Source organism: Cheilinus undulatus, linkage group 22, assembly GCF_018320785.1.
Source record: "Cheilinus undulatus linkage group 22, ASM1832078v1, whole genome shotgun sequence".
NCBI classification, from domain to species: Eukaryota; Metazoa; Chordata; class Actinopteri; order Labriformes; family Labridae; genus Cheilinus; species Cheilinus undulatus.
Window position 1 is genome coordinate 4,705,361 of NC_054886.1, and position 27,657 is coordinate 4,733,017.

The 27,657-nt window shown below is 38.2% G+C and overlaps 1 protein-coding gene across 4 annotated transcripts; it reads left to right on the plus strand.

The window, feature by feature from the left end:
• The first annotated feature begins 760 nt into the window (after nt 1–760).
• LOC121504568 (interleukin-13 receptor subunit alpha-1-like) lies at nt 761–23,821 on the plus strand. 4 transcript variants are annotated; one of them, XM_041779456.1, is made up of 10 exons: nt 761–1,215; nt 7,205–7,332; nt 11,566–11,695; nt 12,224–12,323; nt 15,852–16,039; nt 18,373–18,506; nt 19,025–19,160; nt 19,355–19,451; nt 19,535–19,610; nt 23,132–23,821. In XM_041779456.1, exons 1-10 carry the CDS (start codon nt 1,152–1,154, stop codon nt 23,225–23,227), a joined length of 1,149 nt encoding a protein of 382 aa, XP_041635390.1. In that variant the 5' UTR covers nt 761–1,151; the 3' UTR covers nt 23,228–23,821. The 4 variants fall into 4 exon arrangements, with proteins under 4 accessions (XP_041635390.1, XP_041635392.1, XP_041635391.1 ...); XM_041779458.1 differs by having other exon boundaries at nt 18,376–18,506; XM_041779457.1 differs by having other exon boundaries at nt 11,569–11,695.
• Nucleotides 23,822–27,657: the final 3,836 nt, after the last annotated feature.

A 27,657-nucleotide genomic window follows, 5' to 3' on the forward strand; every position in this document is an offset into this window, starting at 1 on the left:
ACTGTGTGTCTGTTCAGGGTTTTCACAGGCTATTGACTTTTTGCCACATTTTTTCCCAGGCCAACTTTTGGGAAACACAAGAGCTCGGGGACCCGCTCTTTGGTCTCAGTTCGCCACTTCAGAACCACTCTCATAACTAAATCCCAAAAGTGTGGCTTAAAAACAATGGGTGAGGCCCTCGAGGTTGAGTCTGCCTCTTTTCTCCCATTAATGAATTATTAGTGCATGTAAAAGTTGACATTTTTTTATCAGTTAGAATATTATTTGGACTGGCAAAGGTGCCAGTCAGATGTTCTGCTTTTTTTTTTTTACATGAAGAAACTTCTTACTCGGGTTTTAAGTCACAGGACAGCGATACAAAGATGTCTAACCTGACATTTTGTTCTCAACTTTAGTCTGCTTTCTCATACACCAATACCCTGATCCAAAATGCCATATCACCATTAGTCACACTCTTTCTCCTTAAAACTTCTTTCCTTCAGCTTCAGGGGAAATGTTGTCGCTCCTCTGTTGTGTTTACTGGTACTTTGTGCCATTGTGCTTTCACGAGAATAAAGAAACAGAGGGGGCGGTGCCACTGCTGTCTCTGTCTGTCTTTGCTGTCATGGATTCGTAAGAAATTGTTGTCTTATCAAGTCACAGCTATCTACCTTAGTTCGCACGCAATTATGGATGTTCAAATGCGCATGCGTCTATGGATGTCTACAGCCAGGCTGTCTTAGGGAAATTCCCTTTTTCTTTCCTGCCCATTCAGGAAAAAAGGAAATCAGCTCTCAAACTGCTCTCGCGAAAGTCTTTATTTTTTAATTCAATGATGGTACTTTTAACCTAAAGTTTCAAATCACTACATTTCCTGGAGAACCCTCCCTGGGAACTGAACTGTCTGCGCTTGCGTGCGTGCGTTCGTGAGCGCGCGACGTGAGTCCTGCCAGTTAGAAGAGCTCTCCGCCGGATGCCCCAGATGCTCCAGTCTCTGCTAGAGTAAGTAGGAATTGAAAACTGAAGTGAAAGTCCTACATGTAGAGTTGTCTATATCCTATTTTTACGCCGTGAAAACGAGCCAAGAAACCAACCGAGAGCGAGAAGGGACAAAGGACGACGTTTGACTTTTTTGAACGGTTCTGGAGCATTTTTTTTTTTCTAAAAAGAGGATGTTTAAAAGTGTGGACTTGGTGTGTTTATGCTGCCTTTTTCTGGTTGTCGAATGCCTAGCAGGTAAGATAATACAGACATAACTATAACTAACTATTAATTAGTTTTTTCTTAGTTTTGTAGCTTAAAACATGGCCAATGTTATCCTGAGCTGTTGGCATGGATGGTTCCCTGTTTTTTTTTTAAGCTTTATTTATACAATTATTGTCAAACAGTAACAAACAACAAAAAGAACATACACTGAGAGCCATGATGCAATTACAAAATCCAATATCAAAATATACATTAAGGCAATATTGACATACATACAAAAAAAAAAAAAAACAACAGACAGTTTCAACCACAGAAACCATCTAAATGACAGGGTGCAAATAAATAAGTAATAGGGTGTGAATACATAAATATATAATAAAGATTTGTCCATTTATCCAGTTATATATTAGTCATCAATACATGGAATGTCAAGGGATATAATCCAAGTGTTAGATTTCATTAGACTTCAGGGTTTTCGCCAAAGACATTCTTGTAGTTTTTTAAAAAAGTTATGCTTTTTCTATTTTCTGTAAGTGACAGTGAGTTGTAGAGGAACATAAATTCAACAAGAACGTGAGGAAAAAGAGGTTTAAACCCTAAAAACCTTTGCTTGTGAATAAAAAAATTTCCCAACAACACAAAGTAGTTAATAATGTAACAAAGGCATTTGTTGCTCTTGTTTTCATAATAACATATTATATCTTTCAGGAGGAAGCTGTGAGAAATGTTAGCATAAGTAGAAAAATGAGAACTCATGTCCAACCAAAATTCCTCAGTTACATTACATTGAAAAAACAGATGGTTAAGTGTTTCATCAGCTTGTCCACAAAATGCACATTTATTGTCCACATCCACGTATGCACATATTAATGAATTGACAGGGTATATTTTATGAAGAATTTTGAAATGAATTTCTTTGACTTTGTTGGAAATACAGTATTTCTGAGGTAAAAGCCATGTTTTTTTCCAGTCAATTTCTACTATATGACTATTCCAATAAAATTTTCCTCTTGGAGAAAACTTCCTTTTTTTTTCTGAAAAATGTGACGTATATGTTTATTACATTTTTTGTCGTGTATGTCAGTACCATCTAGAAGTAGTGAGGATGTAGCCTCTGGAATACTTCCAGCATGGAATGATAAATGACTTCTCATTAGATTAATTAATCCCAAGGGAATTGCTTTTATCACTGAATTATACTCTTTTGAAGGCATGGGAAATTCATGTCGAGTTATAAAATTTTCATATGAGAGGATGTGGCCCCCTTCATCAAAAATTGGACGGTTCCCAGTTTAAACTCTGATATTTCCCAGTAGTGACGTCTCATCTGGTGGTCATTACTGTCGAGTAAGACCAATGTAAAATCAGAGGGGGATTGGCTGTGAGAATAAATAACTCGAGTTGACAAATGTCAAATTTACAGGAAGAAACATCAGAATAACAACAATGGGACTTGATTTACTAAAATACCTTATGAAATGTTAGGTGAAACCTGTAATGGTTTAACGCTTTGGGCTGAGAAATATGGACAAGAACGATCTCATCTCGATATCTTGTCGTGGTGATACCAGTTGCCTTTGTAACAAAAACCTGGAGAATAATTCCTTTTGGTTTCTGGTCTTTTTCTATTAATGTTGGTGTTTTGTAAGCCTATTTGGGCTTGACATATTGTTTATGCATGACTCAATAATAAAATAAAATCAATCAATCAAATCAGAGATGGGCAACTCAGGTACTGAGAAGGTCATATACTTGAGATGCAGGGACAGAAATGACAGAAAAAGGGCACCAGAACACAAAAGTTCTATTACATTACATTGAAATACTAAGAAAGCATGGTTAAGATTGAGCTTTCTTTATAATGTGGTTAAACCAACAACAACGCTGTAAATAAACAGATAAAGATGAATTTACAAAGATGTCTGTCAGTGAAAATCAGCTTTATACCAAGGAACTTAAGGCACTTCATTGAATGTTCTCAGCTCTTTGACAAGTGCCAAATGCTGAATTTTGTTTACTAACAGAGCACCAAACATTGCACTTTGTCAAGTTTAGTGTCCTCTGGGGTACCAGTGGAAACTTTGTCAAATTTGATAGAGGGAGCCAAATAGGTCACTTCATTAAATTTAGTCCCCCTAGATGCAACCCAAGAGTGCACTTGTCATATTGAGTTCCCTTAAAGGACACTAAAGAGGGCACTTTGTCAAATTCAGTCTCCTTAGAAGTCACCAAAGAGGCACTTTGACACCTCATCATGTTTTCTCCCATAAAGTATCCAAGGAGGCACTTTGGCAACTTCTTTTTTAAATATCTTGGTGCCAAGAGGGACGATCAGCCCCCTCTGAGGCCACTAGTGGGCCAAACTGTTTTAAACAATCCAACAATTATATTTACTTTCCATTGAACAAAAGAAGAAACAAATATACAACTTTTATGATGCAAATAGTAATGCTTAATGTTCTCAGCACAGGACAGAATGTAAGCCAATTGAAACTGTTTTTATATTGCAGTGAGTTAATGTTATTTTAGTGTTTTACTTCAATATCTTGTTTTTCAGACAAATGCATGAGAATAATTTATAAAAGATGTTTACAGCAGCACTTAGAGCCAGTTAAATCTCTATTTTCTTGCTAACACACACTGATCATCAAAGATAATAATGGAAATATTTCTCTGTTTCATGTTTTTCATGGCAGGCTTTATCATGTTTTCCTGATTATTATATTTTTTTTTATAAATTCTTGGTTTTTAAAGTTAACTTGAGGACCAGGTTGAGTGAAGAGGGGGGTGCATGTGGGCCCCAGTCTGCCAGTTACCCACCACTTGTCTACAATGTCATGCATTTGTTTGGCTCTAAAAGGATTTATAAAAAAAGTCTAATTCCAAATGTTGTATGGGCACTTTTATTACAATGTCAGCATGCACATAAAAATGACAATCAAACAGCTTAAACCAGGAGTTTAAATAAAAAGCTTCAGAAAATGAAATAAGATCAATAAAATGACAATTCTCTATTTAGCTTATGTCAGATCTTAAATCTTATGTCTTAAAAACTCAATATATCATCTGCAGCCCTGTCATGCTGCTCTGGATCTTCTGTTATAAAACCATTATATCCAGTTAACCCAGTGAGGGTGCATTTGAGGTAGAAAGGAAAGAGCCATAAATGACAGGAAGAGCCAGAATGGTGAGAATATTAATCGATTTTATAATAACCCGCCCTACATACAGTATTGTTCACAGTCTAGCCTTTATGCAGTATGTCAGAGAGCAGGGAGAGAGGATTTTGAGGATTTACACGACTCGTCTTTGGAGAAAAACATCTACAACACAATATAAAATCCTGTTTTACCTCACACATTCATGATGATTCAAATTTAGTTTGTTTAAATGGGCAAAACATCATTTCTTCATTATTATTAAAAAGTTATATGCAAAACATACAAAAGTGTGAGAGAGGACTGAACGACAGCTGTGCAGCAATCAGCGAGCAAAAATTAAACAAATTAGAAAAGATATCACAAACAGACAAAAGAAAACAGACACAGATAGGAGTAGGAGAGAAAAATGAATCAAGAAAAACATGTTAACCTGATGCCCTCCAAAGAGTGGGCTCAGTGGAAAGAGGTGTGACGAAGCATTTATGAATGGGTAGGTGAATGCAGTGGTGTGAGAGGTGGAGAGGTGGTGTCAGCTGGAGCTGGAGTAGGGGTTTCAGAGATGACTGTTGATCTTATTGTGGAGGGAGGGGCTGAAAAAAGAGAACTGAAGAAGTCTTTCCGGTCAGGCTCCACACACAGACGGTTAGGAGGAAACCTTTCAGCTGTAGTGGCCCACAGGATGGAGGTGTGAGCGTGTTGGTGAGGGGCCACCAGAAAAAAACACACTTGTAGAACATCCTGAAACGAGATAAGATCAGAACAAGTTAGTATCATTTTAGGACACTCAGTGAAATTTTGTTAGCCCATGTGACAACATTTTTCAAAGGCACTGAAGGCCATGAGATGATGTTTTTTTTTTTATGAAGTTTCACATTTTTTAAGCTTTAAATTGCATTTGTGGATGTCACGGCCAACTGTGTTGACAGACAGTGATTTCTGGTAAAGTTCCTGAGTCCTTTCAGTGATTTCTGTACAGAATCATGCCTGTTTTATAATGGAGAGCTGCCTGAGGGCCAGAGGATCAAGAGTATCCAGTCTGACCTTGTGCCTTCCACACAGAGATTTCTCCAGATTCTCTGAATCTTTCGATGATATTATAAGGACTGTAGATGGTGGGATATTCAGAGGCTTCAACCTTTTATTTTGAGGAAAATGATCAGAATTATCAGAGTTAGGAGTGCTCCACAAGCTTTTTAGCATTTAAGCATAAGATAGATTATTTATGTTCTGTTGTGAATAAAAAAACAACAAAACTTTAAATTTGTAAACATTGCATTCTGTTTGCATTTACATTTTACAGACCGCCCCAACTTTTTTGGAATTGGGGTTTTAAGTGTAGTTTGATTACTTAGACTATTTAACAAATACGCTTACTTAGATTTGAGTCTTTGCAGTTCGATTCCATTGATTGATACAGGTCACATTTTAGCAAGAGAATTGTGTTTTTTGGTTCACCTGAGGAAAAGTCGTTAAATTCTAGGCTACAAGAGCCATTTAAGGTGTTTTTTGACTGCAGTCAAATGTCAAAACAGGTTGATTCAGTCCTCACAGGAAGTGAGCTTTGGTGTTGTGAGCTTGGTTTTAAACCCTGCTTTGAGTGAGGATGACCATGCTATCTGTAAGACCTCTTCATACATTAAACCCACTGGATGCAGGCCTGGGTATAGAGGTCATGCTTTAACACCGTAATTGCCCTTTAAGATCGGCACTCCCAGTGCATATCTATTTTTAACCCCGGGTAGAATTGTAACCAAATGAGATAGAGCAATGGTTCTTTTTGCATACAAAACTAGAGGAGTGACTGTTTCCTTCCAGAAATATCCTTCCTCCTTTTAGAGGAAATGTAGTAAAAAGTGCACACATCAAACACCATGTACTATAATGTGATCTGGACCGCTGCCTTTCACAGCACTTCCTACTTTATGTGTATGTGATGACGTTTGTCTGCACAAACCTATCACGTTGTTTTCTTGCAGGTCAGAGATTTGATTGCTCTACTGTAAATAGTTTATTTTCTATAAACATGCTGTCTTGAGCAGAATTTCAATTTATCTTTGTTTTTGCCTGCTATGGTAGGTCAAAAAGGGTTCTAATGCTTTAAGAGGAAGCCCAGGCTACTGCACAGATTGAGTGGTTTCAATTTAGTGCTGAAAATAACTTTTTTTGGAGGTACTTGATGTTCAAAAGGAGGGTGTTGTAATTAATATTTTCATAGACATGAAGACAACAAGTAAGATTTAGAGGCCTATCCATTTGTTCTTTGCATGTCATTCTCATATCACAGTGTTAAACAGCGTTATCACACTTTGCATATTCTCCCCATGTCATGCAAGTCCAATGCAAAATAATGTTGACAGTTATTTCAAGGCAAGGATGAACCACATTCAAATGTGACTTTGGACTCAAAACAGACCAGTGAGAGAGAAAAATGAACACTTTTTATTGCTTTAAAATGGGTTAAAACCCACTGACAGATGTAAAAGGTGACTGATCACCCTGATTTATGGAAAAAAAAAAAAACATTAAAAATGGAAATAAATGGTGTTTCATTTCAAGTATGGTTTTGGATTGTGGCTCTTGCAAAAGTATTTTAAAGTTTGTGTGGCTCTTGGGTAGAACAGGGTTTAGTACCACTGTGCCAAACAAGTTTGAGATTCTTTGGCAGTCTAGATATTGCCTTTGGGCATCCAGACGCATAAATTATCTCACGTTGAGGGACTGTAAACAGACAGAACAGCACTCCTTTTATCGTCTGACTCACGCAGGCTGAATTACAGGAATAAAGAGGATCTGTGTGAACATAAAGTTTCTCAGGTAAATTGAATATTTTTTATTACCTCTGTGTTTCTTTACTTTAGGAATCATCCAACCACCACAGAACTTGTCCCTGTCCTGGTCTAGTGATTTTTGGCCTCAGTTGAACTGGACATCACCGCCACATTCAATGGAAAACTGCAGCTATGAAGTGGAATCACCAGAGGGCTGGGTGAGTATTATATACAGAGATGTTCCCATACTTTTCCTTCCGGATACCAAGGTGTTGGGTATCGGCCGATACCAGTTACTGATCAGTGTGAACTTTCTGGACTGACTGTGCAGACTAACAAATTATTTTAGACCTGTATCTGACTCAGAACCTGGCTCAACCAATAGAATCATAAAGTCCAGCCTCTCTGTGAGCCTAAAGCTGTTTTTCTGCTGGTCATTGACTTTTACTGCTAAATATTAAAATGATAATCAAAGAGGGGCCTGCCTCACAGACTCTCTATCTCTCCATCAGCCTGCTATTGGCTGGCAGACTGTTGCGTTTGCTGCTTCATCAGCCATTGTCATTTAGTTATATCTTCACTTGTAACTTTATTTCCATATTCATCATAGTCACCGGTACATACTTACTTCAGTGGCTATGGGTAACAACAACGGAGTAATAACTTCCCGCTCAGCGTAAAGAAGACGTAAAGTGTCTTAAAGAAGGTCGCAAAACAAAAACATTACGACAGGAAGTAATAACCCTTTCAAAATAAAACTGAACATATGTCTCTCATAGTGCTTACTAAAATAAATGCTAAGTAAACAATCTGTGGATGAGGACACAAAACTTAACACAGACCCTCATTAAGGGTAAACAATATAATAAAAAGATTTTCAATATTGGGTTGCTGGTGTTGATTTAGTCATTAGAGTCCCCAAAGGCACAAAAGTTCCAAGCTTGCTGAAAATGCTCCCGCAAGAAATTCAAAGGCATCAATAGCATCAATGGGAAGGCACAACTGCTAGCTTCAAGAGAAAAATAAGTAAGAGGCAATGATTTACAGTGCTGTGAAAAAGTATTTGCCTTCTTTCTGATTCCTGATGTTTTTGCATATTTATTACACTTAAATGTTTCGGATCATCAAACCAATTTTTATATTCCACTTAGACAATCCAAGTAAATACAAAATGCGGTTTCTGAATGATTATTTAATTTTTTTAAAGGGGGGAAAAAACAAACCTATCTGGCCCTGTGTGAAAGAGTAATTGGCCCCTTTGTTAAATCATGAGTTAAATGTGATTGACCACAGTTTTTGGAAAGCTGAGTTCAATTTCACGGGCTACACCCAGGCCTGATTACCAGCAGATTTGTTGAATCAAGAAATCACTTAAATAAAAGCTGTCAGACAAAGTGAAGTAGGCGACAAGATCTCAAAAGAAATGCATCATGCCACGATCCAGAGAAACTCAAGAACAAAGTGATTGAAATCTATCAGTCTGGAAAAGGTAACAAAGCTATTTCCAAGGCTTTCGGACTCAGCGAACCACAGTCAGAGCCATTATCCACAAATGGAGAAAAATGGGAACAGTGGCGAAACTTCCCAGGAGTGGTCGGACAACCAAAATGACTCCAAGAGTGCAACGATAACTCATCCAGGGGTCCCAAAGAACCCAGAACCACATCCGAAGAACTGCAGGCCTCACTGGCCTCAGTTAAGGTCAGAGTTCATGACTCAACCATGAGAAAGACACTGGGCAAAAATGGCATCATGGGAGAGTTCCAAGACCAAAACCACTGCTGACAAAAAAGTCTCACATTTGCCAAGAAACATCTTGATGATCCCCAAGACTTTTGGAGAAATGTTCTGTGGACTGAAGACAAAAGTTGAACTTTCTGGAAGGTGTGCGTTACATCTGGAGTAAAATAACAGCATTTGATAAAGAACTTCATGCCAACCAGAGGCGGACTGGCCATCTGTGTGTTCTGGAGAATCACAGGACGGCCGGCGGCCACCACACGGTCATCACCTGTTTTTACCCCCTGCTAATCTACTGTTTAATACTCCAATTCAGTTGGTGGCAGCAATGCAAGTTGGATGCCAGCCACCCGTGCCCGGCAATTATTGAAAAGAAAAAGACGAAGGAGCAGAAGAAGTAATAGTGGCAGCAAAGACGATAATTGAGTAGTGGAAGTGGATCTTTGGTAGTGGAAGTGGCAACAATATGGATAACGGAGGTAAAAAACGCAAAGAAAAAAGTGGGGCTGAGACGGCGAGGGAAAAAAATGCGACATTTAGAAAGTGAAGCCGCTAAATGTCGCAAATTAACTGAAATGTTCAAAAGCATAGCCAGCAGCAGCAGCTCTGCCACACAAGTTCATGTTGATATTAGCAGCATCCAAGAAGTGAGTGTTGAGGCCAGGACTCATGGGAGCCATACAACTGTGCAGCCTCAGCATGGTTTGGCCACCTGTGATGATGAGGGATGGAGAGATGAGCTGGTGGAAGTTCCACAGACAGATACAGGGCGAATAAGTATGGAACATGAGAAAGAGAGTTACATGCAAGGGCTGATGTTAGCAAATGTTATTCAGGCTGCTACATTTTTATCTATACCCAGTTTGTGTAGCTCAGTACAATGCAAAAAATGAAATGAAATAATGATTACAGTAGTTAAAACAGCTCTACTTTAAACATTTTAGCTGTAAAATGACACATGCAGCAGTAATATTACAAAACATAAAAAAATAGTATAAAACTGTTAAGGACTGTTGTGCTTTTACTTTTTAAGTTTTGGTAACATTCCAGTTTTCTGAAAATACTTACAATCTATGAAGACTTTGAATACAGAAGTTACATTTGTAGTGGTGTGTTTTCATTAAAATGTGGTATTATTGTTATTTGTGCAGAAAGATGGATTACTGTATAAATTAATTAAGATTATTAATAAAGTAATTTTAAGATCGCATGGAATAGATTCCATCATTCCATTCCATCATTACGTATCAAATAGGGGGAAGATGAAATGAGAATGAATCATAGAATTAAATCATCTTAAATGATTTAAACAACTTCAGCGTTGTGTGCCAGGCATTGATGAGTTTCCGTGCACCGATTATTGTGGGCCGGGCTGAGTCAAAGTCCAGAGCTGTTTTTTAGTCCCAGTCCATCCTGATGCCAACAGACAAACATGGTGGTGTCAGTGTGATGGTCTGGGGCTGCTTTGCTGCTTCAGGACCTGGACCACTTGCTGTGATTGATGGAACAATGAAGTCTGCTGTCTACAAGAAAATCCTGAAGGCCAACGTCCGGCCTTCAGACCTCAAGCTCAAGCACTCTTGAGTATGCAGCAGGACAACGACCCGGAACGTATCAACAAGTCCACCTCTGAATGGCTCCTAAATAAATAAATAAATAAATAAATAAGGTTTCGGAGTGGCCCAGTCAGGTTCCGGACTTAAATATAATTAGATGCTGTGGTGTGACCTCAAACGGGCAGTTCATGCTGGAAAACCCTCCAATAAGGTTGAGTTTAAAAAATTCTGTGAAGAAGAGTGGGCCAAAATTCCTCCACAGCAATGAGAAAGACTCATCACCAGTTATCACAAACACTTGATTTCAGTTATTGCTGCCAGGGGTGGCACGAACACTTATCAGGTTCAGGGGGCAGTTACTTTTTCACACAGGGCTGGATAGGTTTGGATTTTTTTCACCCCTTAAAAAATTAAATAATCATTCAGACACTGCATTTTGTATTAACTTGGGTTGTCTTTGTAAAATATAAAAATTGGTTTGATGATCTGAAACATCTAAGTGTGATAAATATTCAAAAAAACTTCAGGAATCACTTTTTCAGGCACAGTCCAGAATGATTGATTGCTTATGTTTTTGAACAATATTTGAACAATTGTTCAGCCCTACTAAACATAGGTATGAGGACAAAGCATGTATTGTTGGAGAGGAGGATGCATGTCTTAAACTGCAAGCCTCCTACACCTTGAGTGTTTTGATTGGCCAGATGTGTGCTTGTCAGGAATGAAACTTTGAAAAATTGACCACGGTTTGAAAAATATCAGCTGCAATTTCTCTTGCCGAGATTACGTTGCTACTGTGGACTTTATACAAATTATTTCTACGGAGTTTTGTGTGCAAGGGTCATAAGTCATGGTTTCAGACCATACTGGTGTTGTGTAGCAGTGCTGCACTCGTTTACGTGATAACTCAAAAAGTAAACATAATAAAATACATGTCTTTGACTCGATTCGATTCCCAAATTGAGAAATCGGCAAGAGCTGCTTCTCATTATCAATACAGACTAAAAATGATTTTGAAATACAGAATAATTACATGACAAACATGCTATTTAACTGTGATGGTACACAGATGTCTAAAAATGGTCCTGTTTGGCAGCCATTATTTTTCTGAATATTATGTGGCTGTTAAATTAATATCAATGCCTTTATGTGCAGCAGAATACGGTCAATACCACTTTCTGGACAAAATTCAGAGTGATGGAGGGAGGAAAACTAAAACTGTCTGTCAGAACTGTCTGTGGTCAGGAGGAGAGTGATTGGGTTTCAGTCACCACCCCTTACCCAGGTACCTGTACAGGTTACTCTACACACCAACACTCTGTTTATAAACCCTTTATTAGGGGTGCACCGATCGATTGGCCAAAATCGGTATCAGCGCCGATTTCCTTAATTTTAGGAGATCGGCGATCGGCCGATCCTTGTATATAAGATCGGTGGGTAAGATCGGTTTTATATGCCTCTACCTACTAAAATGTGAAAAATGAAAGACTAAAGGAGCTGATATGATTTAGTAGTTTGGACAACAATGCTTTAAACTTTTCATTTATATTTGAGAGAACTACCTCGTGCAGTTAAAACAACAAGTTTGTATTGTTTCATGGGTATTGTTCAATGTTATTCCATAAAATAAGATTGGAACATTGCTGTATGCTGTCAGTTATAAAAAAACTGGTATCGTCACACAATTGGAATCCAGGTCAGGCTTTTTAAAGATCAGTGATCGCCAGAAAATTATGTCGGTGCATCCTATAACCTTTATATTTGAAGAAGAAATACTGTTAAAGTTTTCTGTTTGTTTCTCTGCTCTTTCCAGACCTGGTAGAAAACTTTACGTGCTCCCTCGAGTCTTCACAGCTGACCTACTGCACCTGGAACAAGGCCAATAACACTCAGGACATTTGGTTTTACTATCAGTATGTGTATTTTTTTGTTTATTAAACATTTTAAGTTTTGTGCTCTCAGACATCAGGAAACAGATCACCAGAGCCATAGTTCTCTCTGAGTCATGAATAAACACACCATTAAGCATGGTATTCCAGTAATTTGTAATACGGTACTTCCCGATTCTGTTTACAGTAGTTAGCTTTAGCTTTGTAATGTAGCAGATGGACTGGACTCATGCAGGGACAATTAGCAAGGGCTCCATTCAGACCACATTCCTCAGGATTAGTTGCTCAGTGTCAGTCTGTTTTTATACAAGGGTTTTTTGGGGCTTTTATGCTTTTGCCAATAGCCAGGGCTGCATTATGTTTTCAAGATTCTTATGAATTTGTCTTTAAAAAACCTTTGAGATTTTTTCTTCAAACTTTACACAAGCGTCCAACGTGACTCAGGACAGATACGACTTTGGGGGTCATAGTCATTGAACAAAATGTTCATCCCATACCCATAAAATACACCTGAAAATAAACAAGATATCAAGTTTATTTAAAGAAAAAGAGTTTTAATACATGTTGATTCTGTCCTCATCTCTTACCATGTTGAAAGTGGTTGAAATCAGGCTTTGGATGGAACAAACTGATTTCATTGTGTTTCAAAACAAAATAACATTTCTGCTCTGTCCATGGTGGACTGTTTTTAGATATATTTTTGGGCTTCCTTTAGAAAAGGGGCCTGTATTTAGAGACAAGGACAGTGGATAGAGTCAGAAACTGGGATGAGAGAGTGGGGGAGAAAGGCGCTGCATGCTGGACTTAAACCAGGGTGGCCGGTTCACATGGGGCACGGCTGGACTGCTAGGCTGTCTGCGCCCAAGTCCACCAGTTTGACCAGTTTTCAAACAACCAACTCCACACTTCTTATCCAAGAAACAGATTTTCCTGAAAAATTAACATGTTTTGACATTGTTCCCAGTTGATACTGGCCCTGTTCACAAACACTGGCCATCAGTCGCATAATGTGGCATTAAAAGGTATCAATTACCGACGTATATTTCTGGGTTTCCCATCAGTTATCTAGACCAGCGGTTCTTAACTGGTCTGGCTTCAGGACCCTCCATCACTCCTTAACAACAAGCCACGACCCAAATCGAGGAAGATTTTTCAACTTCTCAAATTTATCTAATGAAAAGATGATGCTGGTTGAGCAAGAGATAGTACAGAATATCACAGTATGCCAACATACAAAAACAACCGCTTAATGATCAAGCAACATAACCAGCAGGTGGTGATACTTAAGAGGAAAATATTCCTTTTAACACTTAATTAGCAACATTTTAAATAAAACAAAAAAGTACATCATAGGGAAACAAAGTTTCAAGAATATGAACGTGACTGTGGTTGTGATAACCAGCACTGTTTTAATAATATTCAGTCAGTAGCACTTAACAACCCTTGAGCTTGAGGCTGATAATAGAGACACTTCAGGAATAGCCTTTTTTAAGAGATTTAACAGTGCTTCATGCAAAAATCTGACATAAAACAGTGCAACTACTAACAGGGTTTTTCCTGGCTCATATTAAGGCGGTGGTGGTACCATTCTGATCATACGTACCCTGACCTTTCTAGGGGGGTCCGGGGGCATGCTCCCCCGGGAGAAAATTTAGTAAGTTTTAAAGGTTATTAGATTAATTTAGTAAACTTTGAGAGTGGAATTTAGAGGCTAAATCTACTGAAAATGTTTTTCTTTTCATAAGTTCGTGCTTTAATTTTGAACAGTTTCCTGGTCTGACCTGATAAAGGTTTTAATGATACAAGTTTTGTGCCTGAAAAGCAGTTATTAACACAGAAAAGCTTTTTTAATCTTTCTTCGATGAATGTTTAATTTTATGTCCATAACAACTAATTGTCCACTTAAAGAGGTCATGTGACCTGCACAATCATCTCTGATTTTAACTGAAACTAGTTTCCACCTGAAAGTTGTCTGCCACACTCTAGATGTCATTTTACCCTTTTTCCCTTAATAATGCTGGTGTTGTGTTTAAGTTTGTTATTATTTTATTTATAAACCATTATAACAAATTATCTATAATAATATATGAATAATATAAGTAATATGTAATGTGATTTCTGGGTTAAGTTCAGAAGGATCTTTATTTCTCTCTGCTTATATCTTTGATAAATAAAATCAGTGGAACTGAGAAGTTTACTGCAGCTTCTGCCTGGAGGAAATCTAAAATATCTAACAAAAACATACAGTCAGTGACCGGTCAGTTCAGCTGGTGCTTCACATCGTTGACCTCCTCCTCCTCCTAACCTGACCTCCTCTCTCCTTCTCTCTGCCTTATCAGACGGGTTCGTGCGCAACGAGTTTTGATCATGATTTAAATCTGCTAATTGTCAATACTGATCCATATTTCCTGTTCAGTGATAGTCTGATTGACGCTAAGTCTTAGTAATGACACGCTGTGGCCTAATCATTTAAATATAAGGACATTACCGATGTATAAACGCACGCTAACCAGCCCGTGCACACGTGACAGAAATAGCGGAAGCGCGTGCACAGGACAGCGCGCTGTCACACGCCTATCTATGGCATTAAGTAGAGGGAGAAATGCAGAGATGATAAAGCCCTGTGTTTATCCTTAAAGCTAAAAGTCTCCTCTGCTTTGCGTGTTTTTAGCTCACACACTCAGCGCAGCGTTCATCCGCGCTGTGTTGATCCAAAGACAATAGGAAGTTCAGTAAAAAAAATTTAATAGAAAAAATATATAAATGGAATTAAATACAAAAATAGAAAAATATACACATAAATAAATAAAAAGTAAAAATAAATTCAAAAATAAAAAATAAGACTCAAAAATTAAATATAAATACATAATTTAAAGTGGAAATAAATACAAAAATAAATATATAAATAGAATTAAATATCAATACATAAAGAAAAGTGCTCAGCTCTCACATTTATTTATGTATTGATATAGACACTGTCAGAGTGGAAAAACAGAAGGAAATGTTATTCAAATGAGGGGGTGGTCCTTGGTGTGTTTTGGGTTGAACTGGGTGCCTATTGGTTGATCGACATGTGAGTGCCAAGATCGACTTTGCATGATTCACGGAAGTCTGCTCTGTGAGGAGCAGCAACAACGGGAGGAAAACTGACTAATATCTACTTAAATATGAAATATTTGGACTCGACAGAGATCCAAACTGTTTCCTGGTCTGTGGATATTGATATCTGGCCACAAATCAAGTTTCCTGACATTTATCTGGACCTGATTTTAAGCACACAAAGCAGAGCCTGAAGGCACATCAGCCTGGTCTTCTATCCGTGATGGATGTGAAACTAAATTGATGCTGATGTTTTGTGAATATGAAGCCTTAGAACAGTTCATTCTCTTCTGTAACTAGCTGTTCATCTATTGGCACCCCCCCCAGGTAGGGAACCACTGTCCCAGTGTGGGTTGACAAAATTGGGCTTTGTTATCGCAATGTTGAACAAAGTTTCTAGTTTGTGATTTAGGAATAATGGGACTGTTAACCCTTTTCTCCTATCTTTTCTAGGTTATTTGATGAGTTATCACGAGATAAAACTCCTTTGACAGAGTGCTCATCGTACAGATGCTCCGAAGGCATCAAAACTGGCTGTGATCTGAAGGCGACAACCACCCAAACCATGAACATTCTGCTTAATGGAACCGTGGACAACGAGCCTGTCAGGAACACGTTCAGTAGCTTGCTTAAAAAGAATGGTAAGCAGCACAATTCAGATTTAGCACCAAGTTTCTAATGAAGGAAATGTTGTGTTGAAATATGTCCAGCTTCCTCATTGCGTCTCAGAACTATAGAAGTTCTTCTCTGTCCTTTCTTGGAAATGTGACAGCAGTTATCATGATGGGGAGGAGCGAGTCTGTCACTGTGTGTGTTCTTTAGTAATGTAGGGTGTGACACAATCAAAACATGAAGCAACACATAAAGCAGCCAGTAAAGAAGAAATAAAATAGGTGCCTGTATTAGTGCTGAGGGATATGGACTTGAATTTATATCCTTTTTTAGCTAAATGGATAAACAACATTTTTATATTAATATTTTTCTGTAAAGAAATAACAAATGATTAAAGCAATACCAGAATGCTAAACTTTTATAAGATTCTAGTAAAAGTCAAACAATATTGGCAGCTGTTTGATACCATGGCAACAAAAATGCAAGTCCTTGGAGACTCAATAGATTCTTTTCAGATGCAGCAGTGATGGCCAAAAGTGACGTCTACATAGAGAAACTACCAAAGGCCATGTTTTCAGCTCTTTGTGACTATTCCAAAAGTGCAACAAAATATAAACATTCTTAATTCTTAAGCTACTTTTATGCACTTTAAGTAGTGAAATATTCAGGCAAAAATAAAGTTAAAAAGTTCAATAACACTTAGAGAGAAAGGACTTAAAACAGCCTCCATCTAAAGCATGGATGAGTGGTGTCCTATGACACTCGTGTATGTTCCGTTTCCACAAAGCAGTCCGGTTTGGTGCGGTCCAGTTTTATCATGGTTAAGCACATGAAACTCTGATCTTACCCGTGTTTCCTCAGCTGATGTACCACCAACCTCCAGTCTCTCCAGATTTTGTGGCTCAGCTCAGTAGAGCTGGTTGCTCTTCATTTGGTACCAGTTTGGCCTTTTTAACATGGATTAAATCAGGACAAAGGATGGAGGAAAGGAAACTTGGACTCAAACAGAAGCTATTGTGCCATGAAAAAGTAACTTGAGTCAGGAGTTAGCACATCTGAGGTCCAATAAATCAAAGAGGACTTGGGCCAGGTGTAGAGATACTGAGATACTTTTAGAGTTTGCTCTTCACAAGAAGCATCTGATGATGTGAACCATGTCCTGCAAAAAAGAGATCTCAGAAGACTTTCGATCAAGAATTGTTGAATTGCATAAGACTGGAAGGGGTTCCAGAGTCATCTCAAAGACTTTAGGGATTCACTAGTCCACAGTTAGACAACCTGTCCACAAATGGAGATGATACAATACCATGCATACTCTCCCTAGAAGTGGGTGCTAAGCCAGGCTGACTCTAAGAGGTAAAAAGAACCCTAGAGTACAGCTAAAGGCTTAAAGGAATTATTGAAACAACCAACATCTCTGTACGTGGGTCTACCATACGCTAAAGATTGAACATGGCGAGACGCCACAGAGGAAGCTGCTGTTTTCCAAAACAGACATTACTGGATGCCTGTAGTTTGCAGAGGAGCACCCTGGCCACCACAGCGCTACTGGGAAAATGTTTAGTGCAGGGTTGAATTGTTTGGGAAGAACAAGCAGCACTACATATGCCATAAAAAGGGTACTGCATACTAACATGAGAACATCATCCTCACAGTGAAGTACAGTGGAGGGAGTATCATGGTTTGGGCTGCTTACCATCATAGAGGGAAAAATGAATTCCCAAGTGTATCCAGGTATCCTACAGGATGATGTCAGGGTGGCTGTCCTCCAGCTGGAGCTTACAAGAAGTTGGATGATTCAGCAGGACAGGGACCCCTAAACATGGAAGTAAATCTACTACAGCAAAAAAAGAGAATCCACCTTTTGGAGTGGCCCAGTCAGAGTCCAGACCTGAATCCAATAGAGATGCTGTGGAATGACCTCAAGAGAGCTGCTCACACTAAACAGCCTAAGAATATGGCTGAGCTGAAGCAGTTCTGTAAGAAAGAACGGTCTAAAATTCCTCCAGGTACTGGAAATGCTTGATTGAGGTTATTGCTGCCGAAGGAGGTTCAGCTAGTTCAGTAAAGGCTTTAGATACTATAATTGTTTGTGTGGTATCAGGTTAAGCATGTGTTTGTCTATACTTGTGACTTAGATGCAGATCAGAGCACGTTTGATGCCCAATTAATGCAGAAAACTAGATCATTTCATACTTTTTCTTGCCATTGTATATCATCCACACTCTCTTAACCCATATCTGTTTTAAATCTACATCTATGTTTGTTAGAAAGCTGGTATTTTTTTCTGCTTACTGTGTTTTACAATAATGTCAGATTGGTTTGTAATAAGTGTTTCTCTGTACTGTCCTTCTCTGTGCAGTAAAACCTCGTCCCCTCAACTGGACCGTCACTAAAGATAATAATGAATTCGTGATTCATTGGAGCCCTCCTGACATCAATGATGGATGGACATGGACGTATAAGATTAAGTACACCAAGTGTAATGAAGAAAATGTAAGACACAAGAGTACTATATGTACATTTTGCTAATGATAATAAGCACCCCAAATTTTTGGAATTAGGGTTGTAGTCTTCAACTGGCAGATATTCATAGATAATCAAAGCGATTGACTGGGGTGCACATCTCAGTTTATTAGCATGATGCTAACACATGGAAACTGCCTTAAAAGGCAGTTCCATTTAGAAAATATTCTTAATGTTTCTACGGTTAAAAATAGCAATTAAAGTTTTTTAGTCGTTGAAAAACAGTACTCACACATATATGAGACAAATTCGGCAAAGAGTTAAATGGTACAATTTTGTCTGGCAAAATCAACTCAAAACATGAGTTCCTCTCTTGAGACTTAAGAAAATACATGACATTAAAGATGTTTTAAGCAGTCAGGTTTCAGTTCTGTAAAAACTGTTTTCAATGTAAATATGTTGTAAGCTGTAATAGTTAGTATGCTTCAACAGAATCCAGTCATATGGGTTTTTTTATTAGTTGATAAGTGTTCCTTGTTTTCTCACAGGAGCGCAGACAAACAGGAGGAATGTCTCTTAGGCTGGATATTGTCCCTCAATGTCCGTACAGGATGCAGATTAAAGCAACGCTTGATTACAGTTTGAATGGCATAGAGACGCCATGGAGTGAATTCAAAGACTTCGGTATGATCATGCTATTCTCTTTAATGATTTAAACTATAAAATGTGATCGTTGAAAGCCAACAATTTAAAAATGACTATATGTTTTCATCATTGGTTAACACAGACACATAAAGAAGAATCAAAGACTGCTGGTAAAAATTCCCTTTGCTAGTCAGTTGTGGTGATTAATAGCTTTTCTGGTGTTTTGTAAACAGATGCAGAAACAGATCCCAATGCAATGCTGTATGCTGTAATTATCATCCCATTGATAGTTGCTGGCCTGGTACTCTTTATCTTCATGTGTTGCAGGAAGTACGTACCTTCTTCTCTACCTTCTACATGGTTCATATTCATTGTGTTTTGTTTGCCTCTAATATTCAGCATTCTCTCTGCAGGAATAAGGACAAAATTTTCCCTAAGATACCAGAACCGCGGGACCTCCTCAGCGATATTTCAGACAACAACAACAAGGTGATTGAAAATTTAAGTCTGGCTTTACTGGCTTCTTGTCACATCCTTTCATATTAAAAGATGAAGTATGGCCTTTTGGCAGTCTAGATTATTTGCCATCTTGACCAGATTTAGTTGAGACTAAGATTCCACCTTAAAAATCCGCAAAGTGTGTTTCAAAAACAGGTACAACCTGCTTCTCCATACTGAAATGACATGTTTTTGAGTTCTTAGCAGCTCTGACAGTCGTGACAACCTTTAACTTTAGAGAATAACTAGGGGATGCCACAATAAGGTATCCAGTTGCATACCCAAAACAGTGAAAGTACAACATCCGTATTATTTTCTGTGGAAATGCTACTCTTAGAAATGCTGTAGGCCAGGGGTCCTCAATTAGTTTTTCCTGGATGCCAACATTTTCAAGGACAGAAAGCCGAGGGCCAGACATGATTTCTTAGATGTTCATATATATATATATATATTATATATATATATATATATATATATATACAGTCATTGACAAAAATATTGAACCCCTGAAATTTTTCCAGAAAATACATCATTTCACCCATAAATTGTTGCAATCAACAAATGTTTTTGGTATACATATGTTTATTGCCTTTATGTGCATTGGAACAACACAAAAAAATGTGAAGAAAAAAGACAAAATTGACATAATTTTACACACAGAGAAAGACAGCGAATTATAGCTAGAATACTCACAATGCTGGGAGGAACAGAGGAATATTCACCTTCTGCCATGACTTGGTGAGACCCTGGGTGAGACTGTCCGTGCATCTGTTGACACCGGCAGGCACCATAAAAGTCTACCTTTGGCAAAGTCAATGTTATGCCTCACCATGTTTCCACTCCACCAAGAGGGAATAAGACGGAAATTTATTTACAGTGAGGTGTGGTGTTCTGCTGTAATTTGCGATAAAAATCTACAAATAAACCTTTTAAGAAAAAGTGTAAATAAACAATGAAATACTGCTAATCTTAATTTCTAAGATTACATTGAGAAAAAAAACAGATCTATAATGAATAAACTATGGTCGGAATTACTCTGTAGTGAGTACAATTGCAATAGAGTTGTTTTGATTTTGTTCATTGTGGAGTACAAAATCATCATTTAGAGTTAAATAAAAACACTTGTTAGAGTAAAAACAACTCTGAAAACACTACTCTGCAAACAGAGTGAATTTTACTCCAAATAGACTGGGACCAAATGTTAGATTTTTCAGAGTAAAATTTTACTCAATTTGAGTAAAATTTACTCAGGTAAATTTACTGTGTAGCACCCCCTGTGCAAGCATTAAGCTCTTACAGTGAATTTTTATGCTTTTGGGACTTCTGCAACTACAGTTTCTTGACTTTGTCAAGTTAAAATACACCACGAAAACCATCAGTACGAGAGTCAACCGTCATTCAGTCAGGAGGGATGCTACAAAGAGAGTGAGAGTAGGATCCTGCTGAGATGTTTCCCTGACTGCTGCTATATTACTGCTCAAAGAGCTACAAACCCTCACCTACTGAGTGATTATTTCACCCGGCCTAGGATGAGTGCAGAGTCCAGAAAGAGTCCTCACCTCACCTACTGAGTGAAAACTTGACTTATAAGTACATGTCTGAGCCACAACAGTTGTTCTTATGCATGTCTGTTCTCTCTGAGTCCCCCTGAATTCCCTGCGTGCATCAGGTGTGTTTTGTTGCCCAGGTGTGTCCTAGTGCTGAATGTCTATGCTCAGTTTCAGATTTGGGTTTTGCCTGTGCAGAGTGCATTTATAGTTGGAGGTGTAACCAACATGAAAACAAGGGTGAAGAACAAGCAATTGTAGGCTGAGAAAGATGAAAATTCAATCAGATCCATTGCAGAAACATTGGCCATAGCCAGTACAACAGTTTGGAATGTCCTAAACAGAACAACAACCTCCAGAGGACAGGAGTGAAGGTATCACCATCTACTGTTCACTGAAGACTTCATGAACAAAAGTACAGAGGCTACACCAGTAGAGGCTAACCACTCATTAGAAGAAGAAGAAAAGGAAGGCTAGGCTGGAATTTGTCTAAAAGTACAGCGATGACCCTCAAAAATTCTGGGACATAGTTTTTGGACTGATGAGACAAAGATGAACCTTTTCCAAAGTGATGGAAGGGATAAAGTTTGGAGAAAGAAAGGATCTACAAGGTGGAGGTAATGTCATGACTTGGGCTTGCATGGCTTCTTCTGGTACGGGCTCATTAATCTGCACTGATGATGTAACACGTGATTGTAGCAGAAATGAACTCAGTCTATGGAACATTTTGTCTGCAAATTTAAACAAAGATGCAACTGATTAGGAGATCTTTCATCATGCAGCAATAATGACCCTAAACACACTGCCAAAACAACAAAGAAGTTCATCAGGGGAAATAAGTGGAAGGTTTTAGACTAGCCAAGTCAGTCTCCAGACCTAAACCCTACAGAGCAGGGGTGGCAAACTCATATTGAGTCCGGGGCAAGATTTGCTCCAATGAGAAGTCCTGAAGGCCAGACTTTTTAGGCCAGGATTGTGAAACTCAAACTTACTAGTTCAAAAGGGGAAAAAAAAAACAACAAAATTTAAATGCAAAATAATGTTTTTAAAAAGCAAATACATGTGATAGAAAGTCAAAATCACAAGTTTAAAAGGTAAAAATATGACTTAGAATTTTAAATTGTGAATCTTCAAGGTCACAACATGAAAAAGTCAAAATCATAAGTTTAAGTAAGAATTGTGAGATGCAAAATTGAAAGTATGAAGTGACAACATTAGTTTCTTTTCCCACCTCCCTGACTTTTTATCGAACTACTTTTACTCTTTACTTTTTCTGATTTTTATAATTTAACAAGGATATTTCAAATCATCAGGGTTAAGTCTACACTTTTATACTGGAGGAAATCTGCAGACCTCCTACTGGTGGGCCAGTTATAATAGAAAGATCGTATGATCTTGCGGGTCAGATAAAACTGTACCACTGGCTGTATTTGGCCCCCAGGCCTTGAGTTTGACACCTCTGCTATAGAGCATGCATTTTATATGCTAAAGAGGAGACTGAAGGGAGAAACCCCCCAAAACAAACATCAACTGAAAGAGGCTGGGGTGAAAGTCTGGAAAAGCATCACAAAAGAATGTAAAAGTTTGAAGTCTATCTGTTCCAATACTTCTGCTCACCAAAAAAAGAGGACAAAAGGAGTTAGATAAGGCAAATAACTCAGTGAAAACTCACCAGATTCAAAGGCTGAAGAGGAGCCAGGTTACCTGACTAGAAGCTGTAGTACACATGTGCCTGAAGTTCAATACCAGATGTGTAGATCATTATTACCATGGATTATCTGCAGCTGTGACCATCCATGAGTGATGACAGCTGGGTTAAAACTTGAGAGGGTATGGTTAAAATTTTATTCCCGCAGAATTTTATCTGCTTTAACTCCACCTCTGCCTTTGCTATCTTTTTTGGCCTATGACCTGCTTTTGCTTTGTCTCACATATTAAATGAATTTTTTCCTTCTTTTTTTACAGAGTACTCTACACAACCTGTACATCCCGGCAGAGGAAGAAGACACTTGCAGGATCACTCTGGTGATGGATCCCCACACAGAAAAAAACATCTCCTGATAAACCTCGACGATTTCTGTTTGCAGCAGCTCAATATCTCTCACATCCATCTCCTGCTGAGAGATTGTATTACTTAGCTTATAAATCCTGGTGATTGTTTTTGGTGGAAACTTTAGTAAAAGGTTTTTCAGGCCTTTAATCAGACACTGTTTATCATGTGATCAGATGAACTTCAACAGTGCCCTGCTGCCCTCCTGCATGTAGTTGTTTTCAGACTGATGCAGCTGAAATTCTTAAAGTTTTTTACTGTTATTTTGAATATGCAGACGTTAGTTACACTGAATTGTCTTTATCAGGACAGGAACATGAGGGCCAATATTCCATCAGTACCTTGTAAATATTTAATATGTTTGATGCCCTGTTATACTAATGCACACCACAATCCATCTTTTTCATAGTACTATAAAAGTTTTTGTATGCTATGTACATTTAGAGTGGAAGAGATAAACTCCTTCAATAATAGTATACAATAACAATAATAATAACAATTTATTAGGCCTGTAGTCAGCCAAAGAAAAACTTGGCCTGAAATTACGCCCACACACTGACCAAACAATGAGTCATTCAGGTAAAAAAAAAAAAAACAAAGAAAAAGAAGACAAGACAGAGACAAGCAAAGCAAGAACTCATATTGTTTAGATATTTTCAGTTTGAAGGTGTTGAAAGGCTGTGTCTTAATTCATGTGGGTGGGTGTGTGTATACATAAATCAGGGGTTCTCAACCTTGGGGTTCAGACCCCCTTGGGGGTGGCGAGACACTGAGAGGGGGTCTCCAGATTCCCTAAAAAAACTGAAAATATTTTCCAATTCCACTGTTGCCACTTAACACCAATTTTTCCAAATCCTAACTAGTTTTCATCATTTTTCCTACAAATTTTAACACATTTATGCCATTTAACACTTACTTTTGCCATTTCAAACCCTTTCCCCCACTTTTTTCTGCCTTTTTTGCCACTTCTAAACCAATTCTTGCCACATAAGCCTAATATTGTCTCTGTTAACCCATTATTGCCACTATTAACCCTATTTTAACCACATTTCACTAGCTGATATGCCCATTTTTTGCCAGTTTGACCAAGTTATGCCAATATCTGCCTATTTTTTCTTTCTCAGTTAGCACTTTTTTGCTAGTTTATATTGATTTTTCTTCCCATTTCACCAGATATAAGCCCATTTTTGCCAATTTGAAGCCTTTCCAGCCACTTTCTAATTTCCTTTTACCAGTAATTATGCCCATTTTTGCCACTATAACCGCATTTTGCCTTTTTTCGATAATTTTTTTTGCCATTCTTATATAATTTTTACCACTTCTAGTCCATTTCTGCTACTTTTACAATCCAATTTCACCACCTTTTCCAGCATTTTTTTTGCCATTATTAACCCAGGTGTTATAGTACACAAATGATTTAAAAAAGATATTTGTTCCATTGCTGAGGGTGATTATTTTTCAGGTTAAATATAAAATATGCATCTCACAGCATAACTTTACAATAGACCATGATTTTGTTGATCTCCATGGGACCCCAGTTTGGCTGGGCCCCAGAAAGCTCTCCCCTTTATAGCCCCTTATGGACGGCCTTGTCTCCACATGACTACTCTTGAATGTCCATGGCTGTGTTCAACCACCTTCAGGTACAGTGAGGGTCCCCGGCCGCTGGCACCTTTATTTTGGGGGTCACGGGCTGAAAAGGTTGAGAACCCCTGGTCTAAATGATCTCAGAATTAAACAGAAACTTCATGAAGCATTAGTCATTATTTTTATACTCATTATGTTGCACTACAATGACAGCTGACTCAGAGCCGATCAGCGTGTTCCTGCCTTTAATCATCTAATTTTAATGATCACAGCATGATGACTATTTAGCATTATATAGCAAAAAATCACCTCAGATCTTGTCAGTATTAATTTATCTTGATAACTACTAACAGGACTCACTTGTTCCAGCACATACTGTGCCATTTACGAGTATTTATCAGACTGCATGCAGCATCTATTTACTAAAGTGAAGTAAAAAAAAAAAAGTCAGCTGGTCTGGACGTAATCACCAAAAGACACTTACATTTTAATGAGGTGATAAAGGGACTTAGTACTTGCATATGCTGAACTGAACAGGCCTTGGGTGCTGATGCTCTGTCAGAGGGCAGCAGTGACTCTTGGCTTCAGTACCAACATCCTGCCTCTTTATGTGGAGTTTAAGGTGTGTTTTTTCCACATTTTAAACAGCGGAACTGCTGTGAAACAATCAGGATATAACTTTATCTGCGTGTGTCTTTTACCTGGATTAAGCAGCGCTGCATTTCTCCCCTCTCTCTCCTGTTGCACTTTTCTCATTCAGTCAGCTGATGAGAGAATATCGACTGAACAACCGACCAACGCAGTGGAAAGGTCACCCCTACAGTTTACTCTATTAAAGGAGCTATGAGCTTTTTTTCTTGACTGCTCACGTCAGACAGAATCAGCTTGATTACACTGATTCCTACTGTAGCGTCCTGACAGCATTTGGGCTATGCAGCTTGATGTGGCACAGTATATCCCTCCCCTCACCCTGTTCCTATTGTCATCTCTATCAGTAGCGTTGAGGTGGGCGAGGAACAGGAGTGTCAGGAGGATTTTATTAATTTTCTTTTACTTTTCTCACTCAAAAAAAGCTTTTTAACTTTGTTACACAGTGGTGATAGTTGCACACTAATAATATCCATATCTGACTCAAGAATTCAAAATAAAAGTGCTAGATGTCAAACGGGAGCCTGAAATTCACCAGGCAGAATTAAATTTGATGCAGTTTGGACAGCGAGTGTGCAATGCAGCACAACATCTAAGTCTGCTTTATTGGGACTTTATAATAATATTACACATTCCCTTTGATAATACAGAAGGCTCATAGCTCAAAGTGAGCAGGAAACCAGAGTCGCTGGGGGAAAAACTGATTTATTTGTCTACATTCCACCGAAGTAATGAGATGATCTAATGACTTTGTCAGTGAAGTCACATATCTTACATTTAAATGACATGACAGCCTTACATATTTGAATCTCTTTATGTTATAAATCAAATGACATGCCAGATAAACATTACAAGTGAAGGGATTCCTTCCCATTAATGGCTTAAAATGAATTGCTATAAAGTGCAGAGCAACAGGAAAGCAAAGTGTGATGAAAAGAACAGCAGCGTTTTGGATTATATAAAGCCATGCATACGTTTTAGGCATGTAGGGCACAAAAGAATCATTATTTGGTTACCCTACTACTCACCTGGACAGTTTGCTTACTCACCCCGTCCACCCCTTAATCTGCCCTAAAGGTGTGGACGTTGTTATGTTTTCAACATTGATTTCCCATGCCCCTGGTAAATGCAAGGACATCTAGAGCATGACCTTGGTTGTATCTCATCTATGCCTTAGTGCAGCCGCAATTTTTGGCCCAAATGTGTTGTGAAGGAGATTAATTTAAAGTTATTTTCAGAGTTATGTTGTTGATTTCTATTCAAATATAGGCTATGAGTCATGATTAAGGTGAGGAAAACAGGCAAACCAATGTAAAATTAGAGATTTTACACCCCCGTAGCTGAAATGGTATGATCCTTTTTTCATAAGCAGATTTTTGATTTGGGCACTGGGAGTCCAATGAGGCTTTTCTGAACAATTAGGTGAAAATTCAACTATTTAGGGTCACGCTGACTACTAACATTACATTATTGCATTTATTTATAACTGCTTTATTGCATTAAAATCCCATCATGCACTGTGGTGCTTGAGGCAGTACATTTACTAAAATACATTCATATGCCCCCAGTGATGCTAGATAATGTATATTTTGTGTAAAGCATTAATTGTTTAACTTCTTTTGTAGAAAATTACATGAAGTTTTTTGTGTGAATGAGAATTTAAGATGTGTTTTTAAGTTTCCTTGATAATTGAATGTATTTTTGAAATTTTCTTTTAACTTTCTAATAAGCACTTTTTTCAATATCAGAGATGAAGGTTTCTAATTTCCTCAACTTCCTTCTTTTTTATTCATCATTGAGCTTTCCTCCTGCAGACACCCCTCGCCCCAACCCCCACCCTGTGTGTCTGATGTCTCTTGAACAAGTTTGATATATAAATAAAATAAAAGAATCACACAAATAGGCTCAAATATATGCTGAGGAGGATGCTAGCATTCTGTTGTCATCTCTAACAGCAACACTGCACAGTTTGTCCTAAGAGCCACTGATGTAAAGCCTGTTGTAAATTTCACTGATTTATGTTTGATTTGATGTGATATTATGTTATCTGAGCTGTTTCTGCAGAAAGTCTGGTCCTCTTTATCTGAACAGATGTTCACAGAAACTTAGCTGTTAAATAAAGGCCAGTAGATTCATGTTGACCCTCGTTGATAAACTCTCTGCCTTTTCTCACTTGTAAAGGTGCAAATTAGCTCATTGTTCTGCT

Coding starts and splice junctions, on each gene's coding strand:
- LOC121504568 (XM_041779456.1), top strand. CDS start 1,152: ATGTTTAAAAGTGTGGACTTGGTGTGTTTATGCTGCCTTTTTCTGGTT. Junction 1,216..7,204: donor GGTTGTCGAATGCCTAGCAG/GTAAGATAATAC, acceptor TCTTTACTTTAG/GAATCATCCAACCACCACAG. Junction 18,507..19,024: donor CCAAGTGTAATGAAGAAAAT/GTAAGACACAAG, acceptor GTTTTCTCACAG/GAGCGCAGACAAACAGGAGG.